Source organism: Talpa occidentalis, unplaced genomic scaffold (assembly GCF_014898055.3).
Source record: "Talpa occidentalis isolate TD23 unplaced genomic scaffold, MPIMG_talOcc4v2.1, whole genome shotgun sequence".
In the NCBI taxonomy this organism is placed as follows: domain Eukaryota; kingdom Metazoa; phylum Chordata; class Mammalia; order Eulipotyphla; family Talpidae; genus Talpa; species Talpa occidentalis.
The window spans coordinates 133803493-133824241 of NW_026555331.1; the positions used below are offsets into that span (position 1 = coordinate 133803493).

General features: G+C 39.0%; 1 protein-coding gene and 1 long non-coding RNA gene across 3 annotated transcripts in view; both read right to left on the reverse strand.

Moving 5' to 3' along the window:
* Positions 1-1844, reverse strand: part of CADPS2 (calcium dependent secretion activator 2) — a 410328-nt gene extending 408484 nt beyond the window's left edge. For both annotated transcript variants that reach the window (XM_037512374.1, XM_037512392.2), the window contains exon 1: positions 1268-1844. In XM_037512374.1, coding sequence (XP_037368271.1) covers positions 1268-1603 — 336 coding nt within the window. In that variant the 5' untranslated portion in view covers positions 1604-1844. The remainder of the gene's footprint in view (positions 1-1267) is intronic.
* Positions 1845-12131: 10287 nt separating this feature from the next.
* Positions 12132-20140, reverse strand: LOC129145244 (uncharacterized). Its single transcript, XR_008550488.1, has 4 exons — positions 20028-20140; positions 18567-18694; positions 16549-16628; positions 12132-12349 (listed from the first exon to the last, which is right to left on the reverse strand). It is a non-coding gene; the product is annotated as an uncharacterized LOC129145244 (long non-coding RNA).
* Positions 20141-20749: the final 609 nt, after the last annotated feature.

Genomic DNA, 20749 nt, shown 5'->3' on the forward strand with positions numbered 1-20749 from the left:
AGGAAATGCTTCTCAGACGTATTCTCTGCTCCACAAGAGGGGTCTGCCCTGAGTATCTCAACATCTTTTCCAGCTCTAATAAGACTGAATTACCTACAGGGTTAGGTACTTGAAGGAGCTGCATCATTAGTCGCCGGCCATAGAGAACTATCCTACATGCATGCCCGGAAAATGATTCGAAATAGCTGCTTAATGGAGGCCTGTTCTCAAAGGATGGGTCAGTGGGACGGCAGGAAGACTGCATTTACCCTGAACTATACTGTTTTTCAGTCAACAGAAAAGCTCTCCAAATTTCTAAGAAATGCCTCACATGCTGAAGTTATTACTTGGGAGCAAATTAACATCTGTGCATCTAGGGTGTCCTAAAGCACTTACAATCCCTCTGGGTCTCCACATCTCTCCCAAAGGAAGGAAACTGTTACAGAATTTCTACCCAACCTTCCAGGCTCCTTATTCTTTTAAAGACTTCCTTAGACACTTTCTATTGAAGTATTCACCCAATTAGGGCAATTTGAGTCATTATCTTTGTCTGCCACAGATCATTAGACCCCTGGGGTCTTGTTTTAAAGCTGAAGTTGGCAGACATTTCACCTGAAGTAGATTCTAGCGCTTGGGGAGAAAAGAGCGGAGGGGGGAGCATCCTTTAAGAAGTGGTTCTGCACCAAGCTTTATTTTTATCACTATGTTGTATCATTAGGCCTGCAAGGATCAGGAATTAACCAACAGCAACTCTACAGAGCTGCATACCTTCTTCGGTGCTAGGATTGGAAGCCCTTAGCTATACAACGATTTAGGAAACTTGTCAATTCAACTTTGTTTTTAATTCATTCACCTCCGTCCCAGTGCAGCCTTCGCTCTAGCTAACATGGTAGTGTCCGCATGCCACCTGTCCCGCCCAGTGCACACTTACTCGGGTCCTCGGCAAAGCTAGACGCAGCTAGGCGAGGTGGTCAAATTAAAGTTGATGGGAGTTGCCACCTAACCTGGCCAAAGCCGAGCTCGCCGGGGGCGACGACGCTGCAGCTGGCCGCTGGGTTCTGCCACCCGGGGACAAGACGCGTCCGCGCCACCAGATGCCCAGCGGGCTACAGCGCCGTCTCCCCGACACCCAAAGACTCCCGTGCTCATAAAAGCTAGCAAAAAAAAAAAAAAAAAAAACACGAGGTCCTGCGTGGAGTCCAAGGCAGCGCCCCAGAGCTCTCCCAAGAGAAACCCCCCGGGAGGAAGAAGTGGCGCCAGGAGGCGTCCTGCCCGGCGGGCCACCCACCTTCTGCTGCCTCCGGGCCATGTCGGTGGGCTGCTTGGCGTTGAAGGGGTAGGCGATGCACCGCACCACGAAGACGTAGAGCTGCAGGCGGATCCTGCGCTCCTGCTCCTCGTCCAGCTGCCGCTCCGGCTCCTCGCGTCCCTCGCTGAGCACCGAGGGGCTTGGGCTCGCGGATCTGGCCGCGCCACCACCCGAGCGCCCGGGCGCGTCCCGCCGCCCTTCCCGAACCGGGGCCGGCGGCGCGCGCTGCGAGCCGCTGGCGGCCACCAGCACATCGCGGCTCTCCTCTTCCAGCCCCTCGTCCGACTCCTCCTCGCTGGAAGACGGGTCCAGCATGGTGCTCCGGGCGCCCCGCCGGGGGTCTCACCCCGGGTGCTGCGCCCGCGGGTCGGAGGGAGGCGCGCGCTGGCCGCGGCGGCCGCAGAACGAAAGGGAAACTGGCCTGATCTTTCCGGACACGTCGAGTTAGAGACTGGAGTGTTTCCTACCAGCCGGGCGCGAGGGGCGGGCAGGAGCCGGGAGGACGAGGAGCGGGGAGCCGCCGGGATTAAATAGGCGGAGTTAGCGAGGGGGTGCGCCCGAGCGCAGCGCAACTGCTCGGCCAGCGCGGACGCCGCGCGCCCCGAGGCCACCCAGCACCCGCTGCCGGAGGCGGAGCGCCCCGCGCGCCCGGGCGCAGGTGGGGAACCTGTGGCTCCTACAACAAGCAACACGTGGAATGGAATGTTGGGGAGCGGGCGCCCGGCTGCGCAGTGTGCGTGCGCGCGCCAACGCTGCCCCGGGCCACCGTGCACCCGCGCCTGGGTGCCGGGGCGTGCACTTTGCAAAGGCTGCGGGCGCTTTTGCTAAAAGGCTCCGTGTGCGCCCACCTGGAGGTGCTTGACCTGCTGTGACCCCTCAGCACCCATCTCCTTTTGTCCAGCCAGCTTTTGGAGGATTGGCCGAACCCTGGGTGGGTGGGCCAGTCTCTCCGACCCAAAACTAATGCTCAGGGGGGAAGCAGAGCCCGGCAAAGTGGGGTTGGTGCGGTTCGGCGCCAAGTAACCTTTGGAAAAGTCGCTCGCTCTGCTCTGCTGCTGTTTCCACGCTCCTGCTGAAGCCCAAATTATAAAAGCCAGAATAATGTTCTTGAAAGAAAGCAAAAAGCAAAGCTCGTGAGACTTTCCTTTGAAAGTGTTTTTATTCCTGTACACGCAGGAGCAAAGTGGATTTTATGTTGGCGAAATGCTACTCTGAGCAGCTCGATTATTTTCTGGGGTGGGATGTGGTGGATTGAAGACTGGTTGTGGAGTATAGACATTTATTCACCAGTACTTGAGCGCTCCCGGTGTCCAGCACTGAAGCATTTGCGGAGCGGGGGGCGCACCCGGGCACGCAACGCTGGGTTCTGGCCTCAAGTGGGCGTCTGGTAGCTGCACCCGAAGCCTGCCTTATCTGCGCAGATTTCTCGGTCCCAATGCAGGAAACAACTAGGAGTTTCTTTTTATGATTCTGATACTGGTTCTTTATTCCTTTTTTTTTTAAATTATTATTTTATTTTATATAATTCTTGCATCATTTTTCATTTTTGCACAATGTATGCATTTTCATTTTGGTTGTATTCCCCATACAATTCCCACCCCCCTTATTTTGACCCTAATCCCTCCTCCCACCCCCCAACCTGTGATTCTGGTTCTTAATCTTGACACAGGGGGGAGGAGGCAAAACAGTGCATTCAACACAAGCTACAGTGCAGTAGCCAACCTGGCAGGGAGGCGAAGAAGCTCAGTGCAAGTATAATAAGGAAAATAAAATCACTGGCTGATCTACCGCGTGACCAAATAGTAGTTTTAATTTTTACCAGTCACTTCCACAACTCGGTGCACAGAGAGGCTTTCCCTTTTGCATTTACTGACATTCTTTCTAGCAGGGTTAAGATGTCACTTAGGCTTTTACTCCCGGAGAGCCTCGCCTGTTTGTCAATCCTTAACGAGTTCCCACAGTGATAAAAGGTGACTGCTGCTGATCTTCAACTGCCATGGAATTCGAAATCTTACACACTGATGTATTTAAGGACAATATTTTCTTTGTGTCAAGGTAAACAATAAGTGATAGTTATTAATTTAAGTCAGTCTCTAATGCATCTATAAAAGTACTTTACAGTTGGTAAGGTTTTGCAAATGTACTTATCTAATAGGATCACTAAAGTAACCTTTTGAAACAGATGATTATGATGATTATTACCATATACATGTATGCTTTTGTACCACGTATTGCACTAAGCCCTTTACATACATAATCTCATTTATTTTCAATTCGTTATACAGGTGAGGAAACTGAAAGTTAGTTCCTATCGAACTAATGGAGCAAGGACTCAAAATAACGTTCTACATACAAATGGTGACTTATTCTATTACAATTAGTCTGATTAGAAGTCAGCACACTAAGTTATTATGTTTATTAAACTAAAATAAGAATGTAATTCCTAGGGCAATAGGGTACAATTTAAATATAGCAGCTTTATTGTCCTTTTTCTTATCAAGGAAAGTTATATTTTTCAGTTTCTTTTATTAATTAGTTAATGTTACTTGATGTTGTAATTTACTATTCCCTTCTTATTAAAAATAGTTATCAGAGAAAAAATTTCTCCAACTTTGGAGATATCATGGAAAACATTCTTTTTTTAAAATAACATGCACTGTGTTTTCACTATGGATATGAAAATGGCCTAAATTAAAGAAATATCAAAAAAAAGAGAAGTGATATTTAAGAATTTCTTTAATTAAACATTTTTTAATTAACATGTTAAATCTATATTGGGCATATTTAGAAGAACAAGTCTCTTAAGAAATTAACTGATTAATGAATTACAAATGAGACAACCATTTCTTTTTAAAAACAGAAATATCAGTATTGCAATCTGATGATCACTCTAATTAATAATCCACACAAGAAATACCTCATGCAGCATATAGTAAGAAAACTCTTTAGAATTCCTTGTAACCTAATTGTGATCTATTAATATTTAACATTTTCAATTTTGTGCTTACATTAATATTCTTGCCAAGTTTATACTTTATATATTAACTTTTCAGGTGATTATAACATTGGTTTTTTGCCCTGAGATAAGTGAATAAAGGATGTCCAACATAAGATTATAATTGGTTTGTATACCATTTCACAAATACACAAAATATCTTTGAATTCATTCTTGTTTTTACTTGAATTCCTATATACTTCTATCAAGGTGAGCATAAAAACAAATAGAAGTCACAAAGCTTTTTAATGAAACACCTCTAATGCTAGGGAAAGATGGTTGCACAGTAAAAAAAAAGAATATAGACTGTGCTTTGGCAATGCTGTTTAAGGAATCAGGTGTGTGACCTGAATAGCTATGGGTGGTCTGTTTGCTAGTCAAGAATTGATTTGTGCATTTGACCTGAAAGGAAGGAATTAACTCTTTCAAGTCACAAATGAAGTTAATTTTTCATTGAACCCTTTTTGGGTAACCAAAGATATGCACTAGATTGATTATATAAAAATAATAAAATTTCATCCTGATAGGAATGCATGTGAGACAGACATGAGCAAAATAAGAAATTATGGTAACATATGCTCTTGCAGTGATAGAGGGAAAAAATTCACAAAATATCCCTTAAGTGTTTTGGATGTGGGTGGTCATATTATCTTTTTTTTTTTGATAGAGGCATGTTCTATTTATTTATTTGTTTGTTTGTTTGTTTGTACATGCACTGGGTACAGTCAGAAGCGCAGGAAGGTGAGAGAATTCACCAGAGCAAGAGCAGGGAGCAGAGCAGGCAGAAGGACCAAAGTACTCTGCTGAGGGGAGCAGGGGGTGGCAGGGGAGGTCTGTGCACCATGTGGGACCCTCCTCCAGTGGCCGGGGAGCAGCCGGGGATCGAACCGGCGCCGCAGAGGCCGCAGGCAAGCTTCGCAACCCAGCACTCAACCGCTGTGCCACCGGGGAGGCCCTCATATTATCTTTGTAGTATAGTTATAGCTAATATATTACAACAATGGAAATTTTTTCAAATGGAAGGACCAGTTGGGAAAACTGTCAACTCACAAACCCAACTTATAAAAAAGTATGCATTTACTAAGCTAAAAACAACAAATTTTTGAAACTTTCAGACGAATACTTATATTTTGAGTACTGGCATTCTCATTTAAATCCCTATTCTCCTTTTGCTTACCAATTTTTCTTCTCTTCAGTGGAAATTTGAGTCCTAGCAAAGATGTTCTGCGGTCCCACTTTTAACAGATAATGGGTAAAAATAAATGCTCTCAATTAGCACAAATGGACCAGTAAGTTAATAGTCCACACTGATAATACGCAGAGAAACATAAACAAAAGATACAATTAAAGGATTATTGCTAAGATTATCTGCTATATATATAGTAAGCATTCAGAAAATGCCATGTAGTTTACTGTTATTATAATTTATTATTTAGTTCGATATTAGTTCCTAAAACTATAGGAACAAATTGTATGTGAAGTAGTTAATGGTTCTGTGCATTTTTTTACACAGCTTACAATTTGCATTTCTAAATTATTAGCCTTGAAACAGCCACATGAAGGAAATCCCTAAATATGTGTTAAAGTGTTTTACTAAGATCTCAAAGACTTCATAATTTTTATAGAAAGGTTTGACCCCACAATAGAAATTACTATCTTCCTGTTCCTATGCTGGGGTTCCTGTTCTTTAATTTTCCATTTTGTAAAAAATTTGGAGAAAATGACAGAAATGCACTGGTTGTGAACTACAAGGAGGAAAGAAAAGTAGGAACATATTGCAACCTATGTGCTCAAAATGTCATAAGAAAAGTCTTATGTTAATCCCAGAAAGTGAATGTATGTGATGATTCTCATGGTTTCCTAGAGAAGCAGGTATGTGGCCTAGAAGATGTCTGTGTTTTAAATTTTTTAACTGTCACAAACTATGTGATCTTTTTGTGGGAATGGATAAAATCTAGGAATCATGCCCTTAAATGGACAAAGCAAGAAACAGAACTTATTTCTCTCCAGCTTTCATAGCATTTTGTGAATGTATTAACTTGGTTGTTAAATTTTCTGCCAGTCAAGAAAAGGTATTGGATGTCAATTCCACTGTAGTGGACACTCTACAGAGATTACTGCATTGATAGACTAGAATGTGAACCAATGTCTCACTTAAGAGATGAGAATTCTACTGTAAAAAATTTACACCATTTCAACAATAATGATCAAGAAAATTAAAGTAAATTGAAGTACAACTTTTATTGGAGAAAATTATAGTCAAATGGCATCAAGTAGAAAAAATAAAGGTCTGAATTATTTACTATTACTCTGATCTGTAGCAGTGATAACGAACATTCTTAGAACCCATTTATATTCATGAAAGTTCTTAAGATTCTCAAAGATCTTCTGTATATGGGTTATAATTATAAGTATTACTAATGTTGGAAAAAATAAACAGAAATTGGAGAGATAGCTATTTATTAATTCACATAAATCCAAAAACTTAATATAATATAAACTACATATTTTTATTAAAAAAGCACTATATTTCCAAAATAAAAAGTTGAGTTAAAGGAATGGCATTATTTTACATGTCTGTTTTAATAGAATTCAGGTGGTATCATATATCAGCTCCAACATTCAACATGTTGAAATACATTGGTTTGAATGAAATAGATGAAGAAAAGTTACCTTTATATAGACATGTAATTGAAAAAGAGAGTATCTTCATAGCCTTTTTATATTATTGTGAATGTTCTTCTTTGATAGTACATAAAACTCAACAACTGGTAGTTTCTTTAAGGTTAGTTGCAGTGTAAAATCTAAGACCCTATTAATAAACTCTTTGTACTCTGTGATATTAAAAATAAAATATCACGCTTTGAATGGCTTTTTTATTGATACATGAGTTTTGCCACAGAATTCATCCATCATTTGGGAAATAATGGTTTACTGGCATCAATGCAGATCACTCAAAAGTTGACAGATTTTATATCAAAAGAATTACTTTTGTCAGTAATCACCAACCTCATCAAAATGTCATGAAGTCTTGGGAAACTATAAAGCTCATACAAAATTCTAATTTTTACTTGAAAGTCCAAAGGTCCAAATTTTACTCCAAAGTCAGTTGTTTTCCTTGAAGTGACAAGTTCACTCACTTTTGAGAAAAATATGGTATTACACAATGTTGAACCAATATAATCCATGGAATTTAACTATAGTTAAAGGATAGATTGAGAACATATTTTCATTTCTATTTTAAATCATCAGGTTTCTATTTTTTTCATGAATTTTAATATAACTTGCCTTTACAAATGAAAGCAATATTTAATTAGCAAAATTGTTCTGGAACATTAATAATAATTTTTAAATACAATTTTGTATTTGATAACATGACAAATTAAAATTTAATTTCATATATGGCCTTGGGTCTGAATTTAAACAAAATGCTATTATGTATAATGTATTAAATTTCCATTGATTTCGGGCCTCCCCTGGTGGCGCAGTTGTTGAGCACTGGGCTGCGAAGTTGCCCGCATCCTCTGCGGCACCGGTTCGATCCCTGGCTGCTCCCCGGCCACTGGAGGAGGGTCCCACATGGCACGCAGACCTCTCTTGCTGCCCGCTGCTCCCCTCAGCAGTGTACTTCGGTCCTTCTGCCTTTTCTGCTCCCCACTCTTGCTCTGGTGAATTCTCTCGCCCTCCCACGCTCTGACTGTACCTAGTGCTTGTATAAATAAATAAATAAACAAACAAACAAATAAATAAGTAAATCTTTAAAATAAAAAAATAAAAATAAATAAATTTCCCTTGATTTCTTCTTAACTTATAAACTACCCATATATCTGAAGTGAACATAATTTAGAATGTTTCAACTTTGTTGTATTCTTTTCTATTAGTGAGGAAATGTAGGAATGATTTTTTTTTAATTTCTGACAAGTTTATATTTGAAACAAAATTTAGAAATTTAGGACCAAGAGTCTATATTATATAGAAAATTATCCCCAATTAGACCATTGCTCATCAGAACCTGTACTAACTTGTGAGGATAAAGCCAAAATTCTATATTGTTTGTTGTCAAAATCACATTTTTCTGTCTTATTCAAAAATACCATGAAAATAAAATCTATATAAAAATAAACCAATAAGAACACTTTACTTACATATCTCAATATAATTTAGCTGCAGGGGGAAGTGATTTAAGTCCAAATAACCATGCCTCTGTGTGTGTGTGTGTGTAATTACATAAGAATGTTAATATTTTTTAATTAAGTCCCTTGTTCTCACTTGTAAAAATTATCACCTAATAAAATAAACATTAAAATAAAGATATTATTTTAAACCATAGAGGATGGATGAACTCTCCAGGAGTCCACAGTCCCATAAAATTATAAATAAAATGTGTTGTATCCATGGAATTTTACTAAGGTGAGATTCCAAAGTTTTTTGATTGGTTCAAGACATCAAAAAATTAAGAACAATTGTATTTGAGTTTTTCTCAGGATGGAGTAAGTCAACACTATATGAACTGGGTAAATCCTTAATGCTTAGGCCTGTATTTCATCACAAGGTGAACTAAAGATTAAAATATGAACCATACATTCATAACTACACTTTAATAATTAGGTAATTTAATCTGTTACTTTTTTATAACGTACCTTAAACTGGCAATGTGGTATTCACAGTGGTTGAGCGATGGGTTGCGAAGCTGCCCGCAGCCTCTGCAGCGCCGGTTCGATACCTGGCTGCTCCCCGGCCACCGGAGGAGGGTCCCACATGGCGCGCAGACCTCTCCTGCCGCCCGCTGCAGTGTACTTCAGTCTGCCTGCTCTGCTCCCTGCTCTGGCTCTGGTGAATTCTCTCAGCCTCCCGCGCTTCTGACTGTACCCAGTGCTGTACAAATAAATAAAAAAAAATCTTTAAAAAAAAATTATTAAAGGGATTATTAGGAAGTGTTTATTCAAAAATAACTATATCTAAAATCTGAAAGTAATAACAATTCATTAAGGAAAATAGTTAAATTCAAAATAAATATAAGGAGACTTTATTACCGGATATACAAAATTAACAGATAGTTAAATGGGTTTATTATCATACCTAAATTTCTCAACATTTTCTAGAATATATGCCTCATGGCTAGTAAGCAGACCTACTTCTCAGAAGTTTCTAGATTTAAAGCATCTTAACAAGGTGATGAAAGGTGTGGTCCCAGTATCATTTAAACTGATCTCATGTTTTATTCCACACAATTATTAATTTGTATTGAAAGAATAATTGTTTATTTTCCTCCTTAGTAGAAATCATAATTTTGAAAGGAGAAAAGAATTAAAAATCAGTTTGTGCCTTTATTTACCATAACATTACAAACATATGGACACATGCACATACATAAACACACATATGGTTGCACACAAATATACACATTTGAGTTATTCAATATTATATCATTTTTCATTGTTACATTAAAATATTTTCCTTCCCTAATTTTTTAATGATAAAGAGTTTCATTCCTAAGTGCAAAAAGATTTTTATATTTTCAAATTTTACAAATATAGAACTATCCATAAGATGGTGCTGTATCTTTAATTTAATTTGGTCAGGTACTTGCAAACTGAAATGCATCTATTAGAAATGCAGTTAAAAGACTAGAGTTTAGGGCCTCCCTGGTGGCGCAGCGGTTGAGCCCTGGGTTGCGAAGCTGCCCACAGCCTCTGCAGCGCTGGTTCGATCCCAGGCTGCTCCCCGGCCACCAGAGGAAGGTCCCACATGGTGTGCAGACCTCTCCTGCCGCCCGCTGCTCCCCTCAGCAGTGTACTTCGGTCCTTCTGCCTGCTCTGCAACCCGCTCTGGCTCTGGTGAATTCTCTCACCCTCCCGCGCTTCTGACTGTACCCAGTGCTTGTATAAATAAATAAATAAATCTTAAAAAAAAAAAAAAAGACTAGAGTTTAATCTTCAGTAAGTCTGATGCTATAGAGATGTCAGTATAAATATAATCAGGAATTTTACATGACTTGTTTTTCACATATTACATAATTGCTAAAGTATCTTTGTCCCAGATTTAGTTGCATACTCCAGGTTAAAAAAAATTAAATTCTCATATTAATTTGCATTTTCTCAAGAACACTTGCTTTGAACATACCATATTGGATAGATGAAGTAATTAAATTTTATACAGTATCAATTTCTACCAAGGTCAATGATAGTCTTTAAAAGTCCTTTGAAAAATCCAATTTGATGGAAATTAGAAATGACATTGCATACTAACACTTCCTTTCAAATGTTAAATAACTGAAGAGGAATCAACTCAACAATTTTGTATAGCTAGTAAGATTATTTGCCAAATGAGGGAAAGGTAATTTAAGATATGTTAATTATATAATGCATTTCTGATTTAAGGTGATGAAATTAGGAAAGCTAATATTTCCCATTTAATTATCACTGATAAACAGCTAAATAAATGGAGTGCTTCAAAAGTGGATGTAGCATCCTTTATTTTAAGATGAACAATCTTATGCCAAAGGAATAGAAACAATTGTAGTGGCGGTGACGGGGTAAGAGCAAGCGTGTTTGTAAAAGGAAATATTTGTAGTCTTAAAGGGCAGTAGTATCCATGTAGGTACACCGAAGGATTTGCCAATTCCTCCTCATATAACCACATGGATGTCTCAAATGAAATACATACTGCTATGATTTGGAGGCATATTTAACTCCATAGATTTGCTTTTCCATCCACTGCTCCAAATTTATTCTCCCTCTGAACAGTGTTATCTTCTAAATGACACCATTATTACACTTATTTAAAAATTTTTTAAATTGCATTATTTTTTATAGAGGTAATGCTGGATTACAACCCTTTGCAATTTATAGGAAGAGGTCAAACCTCTTCAGTTTACACTTATTAATCCTATATGATGTATATGATGCCATCATTTTGCAGAACAACTAGAATAGGGTATAGTTATTATGAAGTACCAATAAACAGAGACTCATACATATCACTATTACACTGCAAAATAGCAAAATCTAGTGAATAGCTATATTAAGACCATATATATTTATATTAAATTTTCTGTGAGCAAAGTGTACTCATATTATAAAAAAATAATTCTAAGAAATATGTGATACCAAATCTGAGTGCATTTTTACTATCTCAAAAACATGACAAAATTTAACACTCTAATTTTTATCTTAATGTAAATTTCTCTTACGCTAAAATAGAAAGTTTAAATAATATTAGTTTATATAAATAAAGTAATATGTGAAGATTATATTTGCTTGATTTAGAATAAAAAGTTAAAATTAAGAAAGTAAAATCAAGTAGTGTTGTTGACAGCCATTTTTACTAAGACAATCCATCAAAATTTCTATTAGTTCTTTTCCTATTCATTTAATCATAATTTTGGTTCTACAATGATACATAATAAACTGTGTCAGTAGGATTTTCCCACAGGCTTCTTTCTAGAACAAGGTTGTTCTACATTCAGTGAAGCAAATAGTTTTATGATATGTAGCAAAGAGTTAATGATCATTAAAAAAGCAAAAAGATAGGTATTAGTTATGTTTTGTCTGCACATTCATTTTGAAAATAGGACTGAGTGCACCTGTTGGAAAAATAATACCTTATCAGGAGCATCTGAAAAATCAAAGAGAAGCTACAAATCTCAATGTGAAGAGACTACAGGTACCACAGGGGAGGAGCTCTGTATAGGAAATCTTTTGATATTTGTCATGAGACAATGAAGAATGATATGAAAACAGCAACATATAGGGTTTTGTTATGGGAATCCTCACAATTAATTCAATAAATGTTTGTTAAGAACTTACTATTGGGCCTCCCCTGGTGGCGCGGCGGTTGAGCACTGGGTTGCGAAGCTGCACGCATCCTCTGCAGCGCCGGTTCAATCCCCGGCCACCGGGCGAGGGTGCCACATGGCGTGCAGACCTCTCCTGCTGCTCACTGCTTCCCTCAGCAGTGTTCTTCGTCAGTCTGCCTGTTCTGTTCCCCGCTCTGGCTCTGGTGAATTCTCTCACCCTCCTGTGCTTCTGACTGTACCCAGTGCTTGTGTAAATAAATAAATAAATCTTAAAGAAAAAAATTAAAAGTGATCAATTTAAAAAAAAAGAACACTATTAGAAAATCACTGTGGTAAATGGAGAGGACAGAATGATGAGCAAAAAAGAAAATTTCTCTGCATGGATATTAAGTGTAGGGTGAAGATAAACATTAATTCAAAAAACATACACAGGGCCTCCCCTGGTGGCGCAGCGGTTGAGCGCTGGGCTGCGAGGCTGCCCGCAGCCTCTGCAGCACCAGTTCGTTCCCCGGCGAGGGTCCCCCCCCCCAAAAAAAAAATAAACATAAGTATTACTACAAGCTAAATAATTGGTATGCAGTAGAAAGGCTAAGTACAGCGGGAAGCTATGACCTACTGTGACAGAGGGATGAGTAAAGATCTTTAGGATAGTGTGATTTAGAATCTTTGGCACAATGTCTAGAATTTTCTACAAAATTATCTGGGGTGTAGGTAGAGTGGGTCGTACCATGGATGAAATAATTAGACATATTGTAAATATGAATGTCTGATAATGTCAACAATACTATATATACAAATATACTTGATTTTATATACAGTTGTACAAACAGGAGGTGGGACATATGTATCTGAAAGAGGCCAGAGTGACTTGAATGCAGAGAACTGAAGCCAGACACTACAGGACCCCATAAAACATAGTACAGTTTCGGCCTTTATCCTAAGAGCTATGATGGGTGTCAGACATCAGAGTTAAATTCATATGTTTAATTTTTACAATAAAAACATCACTCAGGTTATACTGTACAGGTAAGAAGAAATCAGGAAAAGGCAAAGGCAATGGAAACAAAGAAAAGAAAGTAATTAGAATACAGGAAATTGAATATTGAAATAATTTGATGGGGAAATAGATGTTAGGCAAAAATGAAGAAAGTCTCCCAGTTTTTTGAGTTTATACAACACTGGGTTTATGAAATTTTTTCTATTAGATATGCCTTGTTTTTACCAGACTTCAAAAATAACACTTTGATTTTGATATCTTTCTAATTCTATAGATTCTTAAAAATTTTGGTCCTTTTTTCCTCTTAAAGAAAGATTTTAGTCCTTAATAAAGTATTAAATGCCACAGACTTGCACAGCAGTGAACGATGAGGCCGTCTCAGGGTTGAGAGACTGCGCAGGGTGGTCAGGGATTCAGTTAAAGAAATGACAAACAGACACACTTCAAGAGTGAAAATCTGAGTGTAATTTAATTTGAGTTGGTGACCAGTATATATATGTTTTCTAAAAGCATAGGAATGGCGAACATCAGTGAAGAAATCAGCTTGCTTATAGGTTTAGCTTATCATTGACAGAGCAGTGATTTACATCTGGACTCAGGCGCATTCCTAAGTAGTTAGGCTATTAATTTTTCTGTGTATTTTATGTGAATACTTTTTTGTTTAAACTACTCACTACCACTAAATTACTATTAATTAGCACGGGTGAATTTTACTTTTCACAATGTAATATTTTTATCATTAAGATTAATACTAACAAGGCTAAGCATATAACAGAGATATTATTAAGCTAACAGTTCTATTAATACACAGAGTTTAGTATCGTTTCATTTGAATCAGCCTAGTTATTAGATTTCGTATGTTCTTTTTTAATCGGCAAACCAATGACCTTTTTAGACAGAGAAAGAGAAAAGATTTTAGAGAGACAGTTGTATTAGAATAAAGTTTGTGGGCCTTGAGAAGGCGAGATAAGTTTCCCTGCAGACAGCATTCCTGTAGTGGCTCCTGGTGGTCGTTATCTTTCAACAGGCTTCCCTCTTATCTATGTCTTCAGGGGGTTTTGCTGTTCTCCCCCTGCACGCTGGTTGCCCAGCCGGACCTAGGGACCATGGCGGTTGGTCATAAGCCATTAGCCCTAAGGGTCACTGCAGGGGGAGGTGCAGCAATTAAATTCTTCCCATTTAGCTTTTGTTTCTTATGGAGTCTAGGGACCATAAAAGTAGCTAAGCTTTCATGAGAACAGTAAAACTACTTTAATACCCTGGATCCTGTCAAAGAATCCAAGATATGAGTTATATTTGTATTCCTGTTGTTTATTACCTTATAGTTTCCAAGTCAAGAACTGCAAACATATATGTGATCTTTGGGACAGGTAAAATATTTTCCGGAAATAAAGAAATTATTATGTTGAAAGTCTACAATAAAAACAATGAGAAGAATTGATCTTTTCTTTCCTCCCTTTCAATACTAGGATTCGTCTATAACTCTTAATAGACTAATGACATTGGTAGATTTAATTACATTTTATAACACATATTAACTGGAGACCAGAGATGGTTCAGGATTAGGAGTAGCTATTAAAAGATTTTAGCTGAGACAGAAGGAGTTTCATCCAAAGCCTTCACTGGAGAATATTTGTCACAGGATGAAACATTCGCTACCACGAATACTTAAGTAAAATTTATTGCTTCCGGGCCTCCCCGGTGGCGCAGCGGTTGAGTGCTGGGTTGCGAAGCTGCCAGCAACCTCTGCAGTGCCAGTTCGATCCCCGGCTGCTCCCCGGCCACCAGAGGAGGGTCCCACATGGCGCGCAGGCCCCTTCTGCCGCCCGCTGCTCCCCTCAGCAGTGTACTTTGGTCCTTCTGCCTGCTCTGCTCCCCGCTCTGGCCCTGGTGAATTCTCTCACCCTCCCGCGCTTCTGACTTACCCAGTGCTTGTATAAATAAGTAAATAATAAATAAATCTTTAAAAAAAAAAAAAATTTATTGCTTCCAGATTGTTAGTCAGTTTCATGTCAGCGATGCAATACTGCTCAAATATTTCCCTTTAATATTTCAGCAGGAAAGTTTGGTGTTAATATAACCTTTTATCTATACCAGCATTTTTCTCAGGAAATCATCAGAGATGATTTGGGATACAAGTTCTGGGATAGAAAGGCAGCCCCTGTCATAATAGAAAGTAGAGCAAGATAAATGACATCTCTGGTCCTTGAATTTCTCTGTGATTTTGTGTGAACAACAAACTGCCTAGCCAGCCTGAACCCAAACTAACCATCCCCCTGACCTGAATCATAAGTGAGTTAAATGCAAATACCGTAAAAGTGAGACATCTCATTTGGCTATAGCTTGCTTTGCGGTAAACAAAGAAGGGACAAGTTAAATGGACATTTTCTTTCTATCCAATGACCTAAACTTTCAAATCCAGATGCTCATTTGGTTGTTTTCTGTATTGTGTTTATTTTAAAAATAAAGTTCCATTTTTTAACTGTAGCACAAATATTAAATTCAAATAGTTTCCCATTAATAAAACAATCTCTGGGGCAGAAAATATCCTAACATAAGACTCCAACAATATTTTCACTCAATGTAAGGATTTATAGAACATTAGCTTGGTGACCAGTAGTTAGGTAGTGGGGGTAGGAACTGCACATACTTTCCATATCCTGCACAATTCCACTGCCTTAAAAGGAGGTGACTTCCTTGCCATTTTCCCCATCTTGTGAACAATAGAAATGAACAACTTCCATAATGATGAACAGCCTTTGTAATTCTATTATTTATGAACAGAGGACACCACTGGAAAAGAATTTACTCCAATTTAACAATTGTTTACTGAGCACCCATTACAAACCAGATACTGTTCTAGGCACTGAGACACCATAAGAAGCAAAATATACTCAAAGAAAAACTAGTGTTTTCATAATACTAACAACACTTTCAAAGAGCTTTGATGACTATTAGTTTTTCACAATAATCTTATAGGAAAGCACAGAAATGAAATACTGTACCAAGATTTAGTTCTTTAATTGATAAGGTATTCTTTTAATTCCAGACCCATTAGATTCTCTTGATTTCTTTCATCCTTCAAATGATTCTCTTTACTGGGATGTTTGAAAATAACCCATTATTTCCTGTCCAATTTACTTGTTGATTCCAGATTGAACCTCTGTGCACTAGCAGGAGATGGAGAGCATGTCCATCTCAAAGTGATGGCAAAGGCAGAACAAGAGAATCCATACCTACATGTACATTTCAAGTCTCTGCTTCTGTTGCTTATTTGCATCTATTGGCTAACACAAAGCACATGACCAAGCCTCAACTCTTTCTATATAAAGGGATGTACACTGACCACAACATAGTCAAAGCCAGTCACATGACCAGATTAAGCATCAATGGAATTGGGGAGGGAGAGTAGAGAACAATGAATATTGAACAAAAATTTAATCTAACGTGGTGGCCATAGCACCTCTTACCTCGGTTTCTGTGGAAAGCCTTCCTAGGGTTGCTCTGAGAATTCATCGAGGCACTTAGAAGCCACAGCACATGGTGAATGCTAGGGAAATAGTAAAAACTACTGTTTCTCTATGTTTCTGTTCATTTAATGGAATCCCCACCTATCCCAGGCCTCTTATAGTATCCATTTCATCTCATATCCATTCTCTTGTTCCAAGGAAGCACATTTGTTTGATCCAGGAAAAAAGTTTACACTTAGGTACGGCTTGTTCTGGGAACCTATCAGTAAGTGACCCCTCTCTAGGAAGGGTGTTATCAAGCAAATCATACAGTTTCCCTGTTTTTAAAGGCACTTCTTATTGAGATTTTGAGCCATATGAGGTTGCTAGCATCCAAAATGCAGATTAATAAAGTAAATATCCTCCTTTATACTTTCTAAATTCTTTTTTTAAAAAAAAGATTTATTTTTATTTATTTATACATGCACTGGGGTACAGTCAGAGGTGCAGAAGGGTGAGAGAATTCACCAGAGCCAGAGCGGGGAACAGAACAGAGAGAAGGACCGAAGTACACTGCTGAGGGGAGCAGCGGGCGGCAGGAGAGGTCTGCGTGCCATGTGGGACCCTCCTCCCATGGCCGGGGAGCAGCTGGGGATCGAACCGGTGCTGCAGAGGCTGCGGGCAGCTTCGCAACCCAGCGCTCAACCGCTGCGCCACTGGGGAGGCCTATATTTTCTAAATTCTTTCTGACAAATGTGTTTTCTAAAGTAGGCAGAAGGAATTATAATAAAGATAATTGAATTCAGAACAGCATTTTTGTGATGTGTTTTCCAACTTTCCTTCTTTTTTCTGTTACTGTCAATTTTTTTTCCTAAGCCTTTCCAGCAGCAGTGACTGGATTGTAAAGGACATATTTTTATTCCTGTCTCCCAAAATGAAATATCCTAGGGAATGATTTATTATTCTTATCTCTTTCTTAACACAATAATGACACAGTAGATATCAATATTTATTTGATAGAAGTAAGAAGAGGACAAAAATGGAACCTAACAAAAGATTATCAAATTTCATTTCTGCCCCATTTTTAAAAGTGATATTCACTAAAGGAATTTGCTATTTGCAAATTATACTTCAATAAAGTTGATTTTTTAAAAGTTCTCAAAAGAGGGCCTCCCAGGTGGTGCAGCGGTTGAGCGCCGGGTTGCGAAGCTGCCTGCAGCCTCTGTGGCGCCGGTTCAATCCCCGGCTGCTCCCCAGCCACCGGAGGAGGGTCCCGCATGGCGCGCAGACCTCTCCTGCCGCCCGCTGCTCCCCTCAGCAGTGTCCTTCGGTCCTTCTGCCTGCTCTGCTCCCCGCTCTGGCTCTGGTGAATTCTCTCACCCTCCCGCGCTTCTGACTGTACCCAGTGCTTGTATAAATAAATAAATAAATCTTTAAAAAAAAAAAAAAAAAAAAAGTTCTCAAAAGACAATGAAAGGATAACTGTCCCATGGAGTATTACCTTTATATTGGCAGATGACACTTAATATAAAATGGCAATAAAATAATACCAATGCACGCTTTAAATATGCACCATTGCTAGTATTAGAAAATCAGCATTAGCCAGAATAGAGTATAGACTATAGAATTCTAATATAATCTGCATACGTGGGGATTTTTCACTTAGCAGCATTACCATATATAAATAAAATTTCCACTGGCAACCATATTCCTACACATAAACCAAGCATATCTACAGGTTTTCAAAAGTTGGAATTGGGAAGAAAAAAAACAATAGAATAATACTAAATAATCACCTTTTTTAGTTAATCGCTCATTTTCCAAATCTTTCATAATCCAGATATATCCACAATGATATACATGGAAATATGAGGAAGTTTGCAGTAAAATGTTACTAAAACACAGCAAAACAATAACATCACCCCATCACTATTTTAGAGTTTGTGTAATAAGATACCCACTTGCTAAAACCCTAAAGATAATGACCAATCAATTCAAAAGATGAACCCAAGACTAACTGGAATATCAGACTTGCTTACCTGTAAAGAATGACCTATGAACAATGAAAGTGGGAAGCTGGCATAAGCTCCCTGCTGCAACTGTTCATTTTCAGCTTTAATATTATCTGGAATTTTCCCAAATCAACAGCCTTAAATCAGTAGCCTTCCTGTAATAAAATTTCATTATTTATTATGCATTAAATATAATTTCTAATCACACAGTAAAATATTTAAGTAATAATAACAATAGTAATTGTAATATGGTAAACCCCAAAGCATCACCATATACATAAAAATGAAGAAATCTTTTTACTAAGAGATTTAATTATTTTTCACTGGATTGTCACAAAACCTCCATGAAGCAGGTCTTATTGTTAGGTGGTGAGGGCAGGGAGCATTCCCTAAGATAATTGACAGCAGGGTTGACTTTACACTGATATCCAAGAGTCCAGGAAACTCTTGGGGCCAATAAAGCAACACCCCAAAGAGCTCCCACAGCAGCTGGGAGGATGATTTCACAAGCATCCTGCCAGACACCTGTCCTGACCTATAGGGGGCAGTAGGGCGAGAAGCACCTGCAACAGTGGAGGGTGAGGACTAAACCCCCCTTCCAAGGGTACCTGCAGAATGGGGCTGAGTGAGAAACTCCAAATCCCATGTAAGCAATTCGTGGTAGCTGTTCAACCTTGGACTCTGTCCCCTCAGATCCCTCCCAAGTATACCAAGTAGACCATTGCTGCTGCCTCTGCTTTGCTTGGACATGGCTTTGAATTCTTTCCTGTAATAGTCAAGAACTAGGACCTCTCAACCCCGAAATATTATTACTATACCAACTTTACACTTGAAGATAAGACTTGGGGCTGTTAAGTAACTGCTTTAAGATGGCTCAGCTAGGAAGTAGCAGAGTTAGAATTTGAATGCAGATATTTTACTCCAGAAAGCAGTCTTAACCAGTAAGAATTGCTAATATTTGCCATATACAGAAGACATGGAAAGTAGTTGCTTCTAACTTTTAGGTAAAGAATGGCAGAAACTAGGTGCATCCCTTAGAAGTCTTTCCTTTATTTAGGGGTACAAGAAACTTGCACTGATTGCACTTGGGTCAGGATTTGTGGCATGTACTTAGGACTGTTATAGAGGACAGGGAGAGGGGCACCCCAGGCCCCACAAACCTGCCTGCTCTAAATAGTTTCTGCCATCTGCCCCATCAACATAAAACATATGAGACTTTAAAACAATTAGGAAACAATACAGGAAAGGCAAAGAATATAGTTTCTAAATCAAGCACCCAAGTTACCCGTCCCCTCGTGGGTAAAACCCCATCCAAATGGGATTGGCCCAGAGCAAGGCCCTAAAGCCTGCCACAAGTCTAAAGCATCTTCCAGTGGGTTCCACAGAAAAGCATCAGAAACAACCAGACAAGTCTGGAAGGAAAAGAGCAAAATCAAAATCAAGACAAAAACCGCCATTGTAACCTCCCCACGGGTCTCTCACCCACACCTGTGTCACCCAGTCCAGGACCAAAAGGCAAGTGTAGTTTCTTCATGTTTCTCTAGGCTCCATGTGCCTCCTCCAGGGCTCCTTCTTGCTCTCCATCCTGCTTCCTTCCTTCCTCAGTCTCCTCTGCAGCTACTTCTCTCCCTGCTCAGTTCTACCCTCCCTTGGGTGGGGCAGGAAACCTGGAACCACCCCCTTTCCTGGGGACCACCCTGTTACAGGATCACAATTCTCTGAGACAAGGCATTTATCGAGGATATCACTAGCTAGTGAAGGAGACAGCTATATAAAAAGTTAAATAAAAGAAAATCATGTAAATGCTTTTGCAGAGTTTTGAAGACATTGCTAGAGGATCACAGAGGAGGCAAAGATTGAATGGCTTTAGGAGAAGCCATACAGTAATGTATGAATTTGACACTCAACAATGAATCATTTTCTTGGTAAATACTTTTTCAAATGTAACCAGACACCTAGGAAGCAAGAAATCAAACCTGTATAAGATTTTCACTTAATGACTTAAAAGTGTGGCTATTTTCTTCAATCAGGTTACAATTAATAAAGGTAATGCAATCTCAGTGGGGCAAATGTGCATATTGCTGCTTTATTGGTTGATTTCCAAGTCTGTCTCTTAAAGCAGACTGATTTCCCCAACTTACAACTTTTTAAGAGGCGCTCGTAGCTCTACATAAAAAATCTAACCTCACAGAGCTTACCTGGAGTAGCGT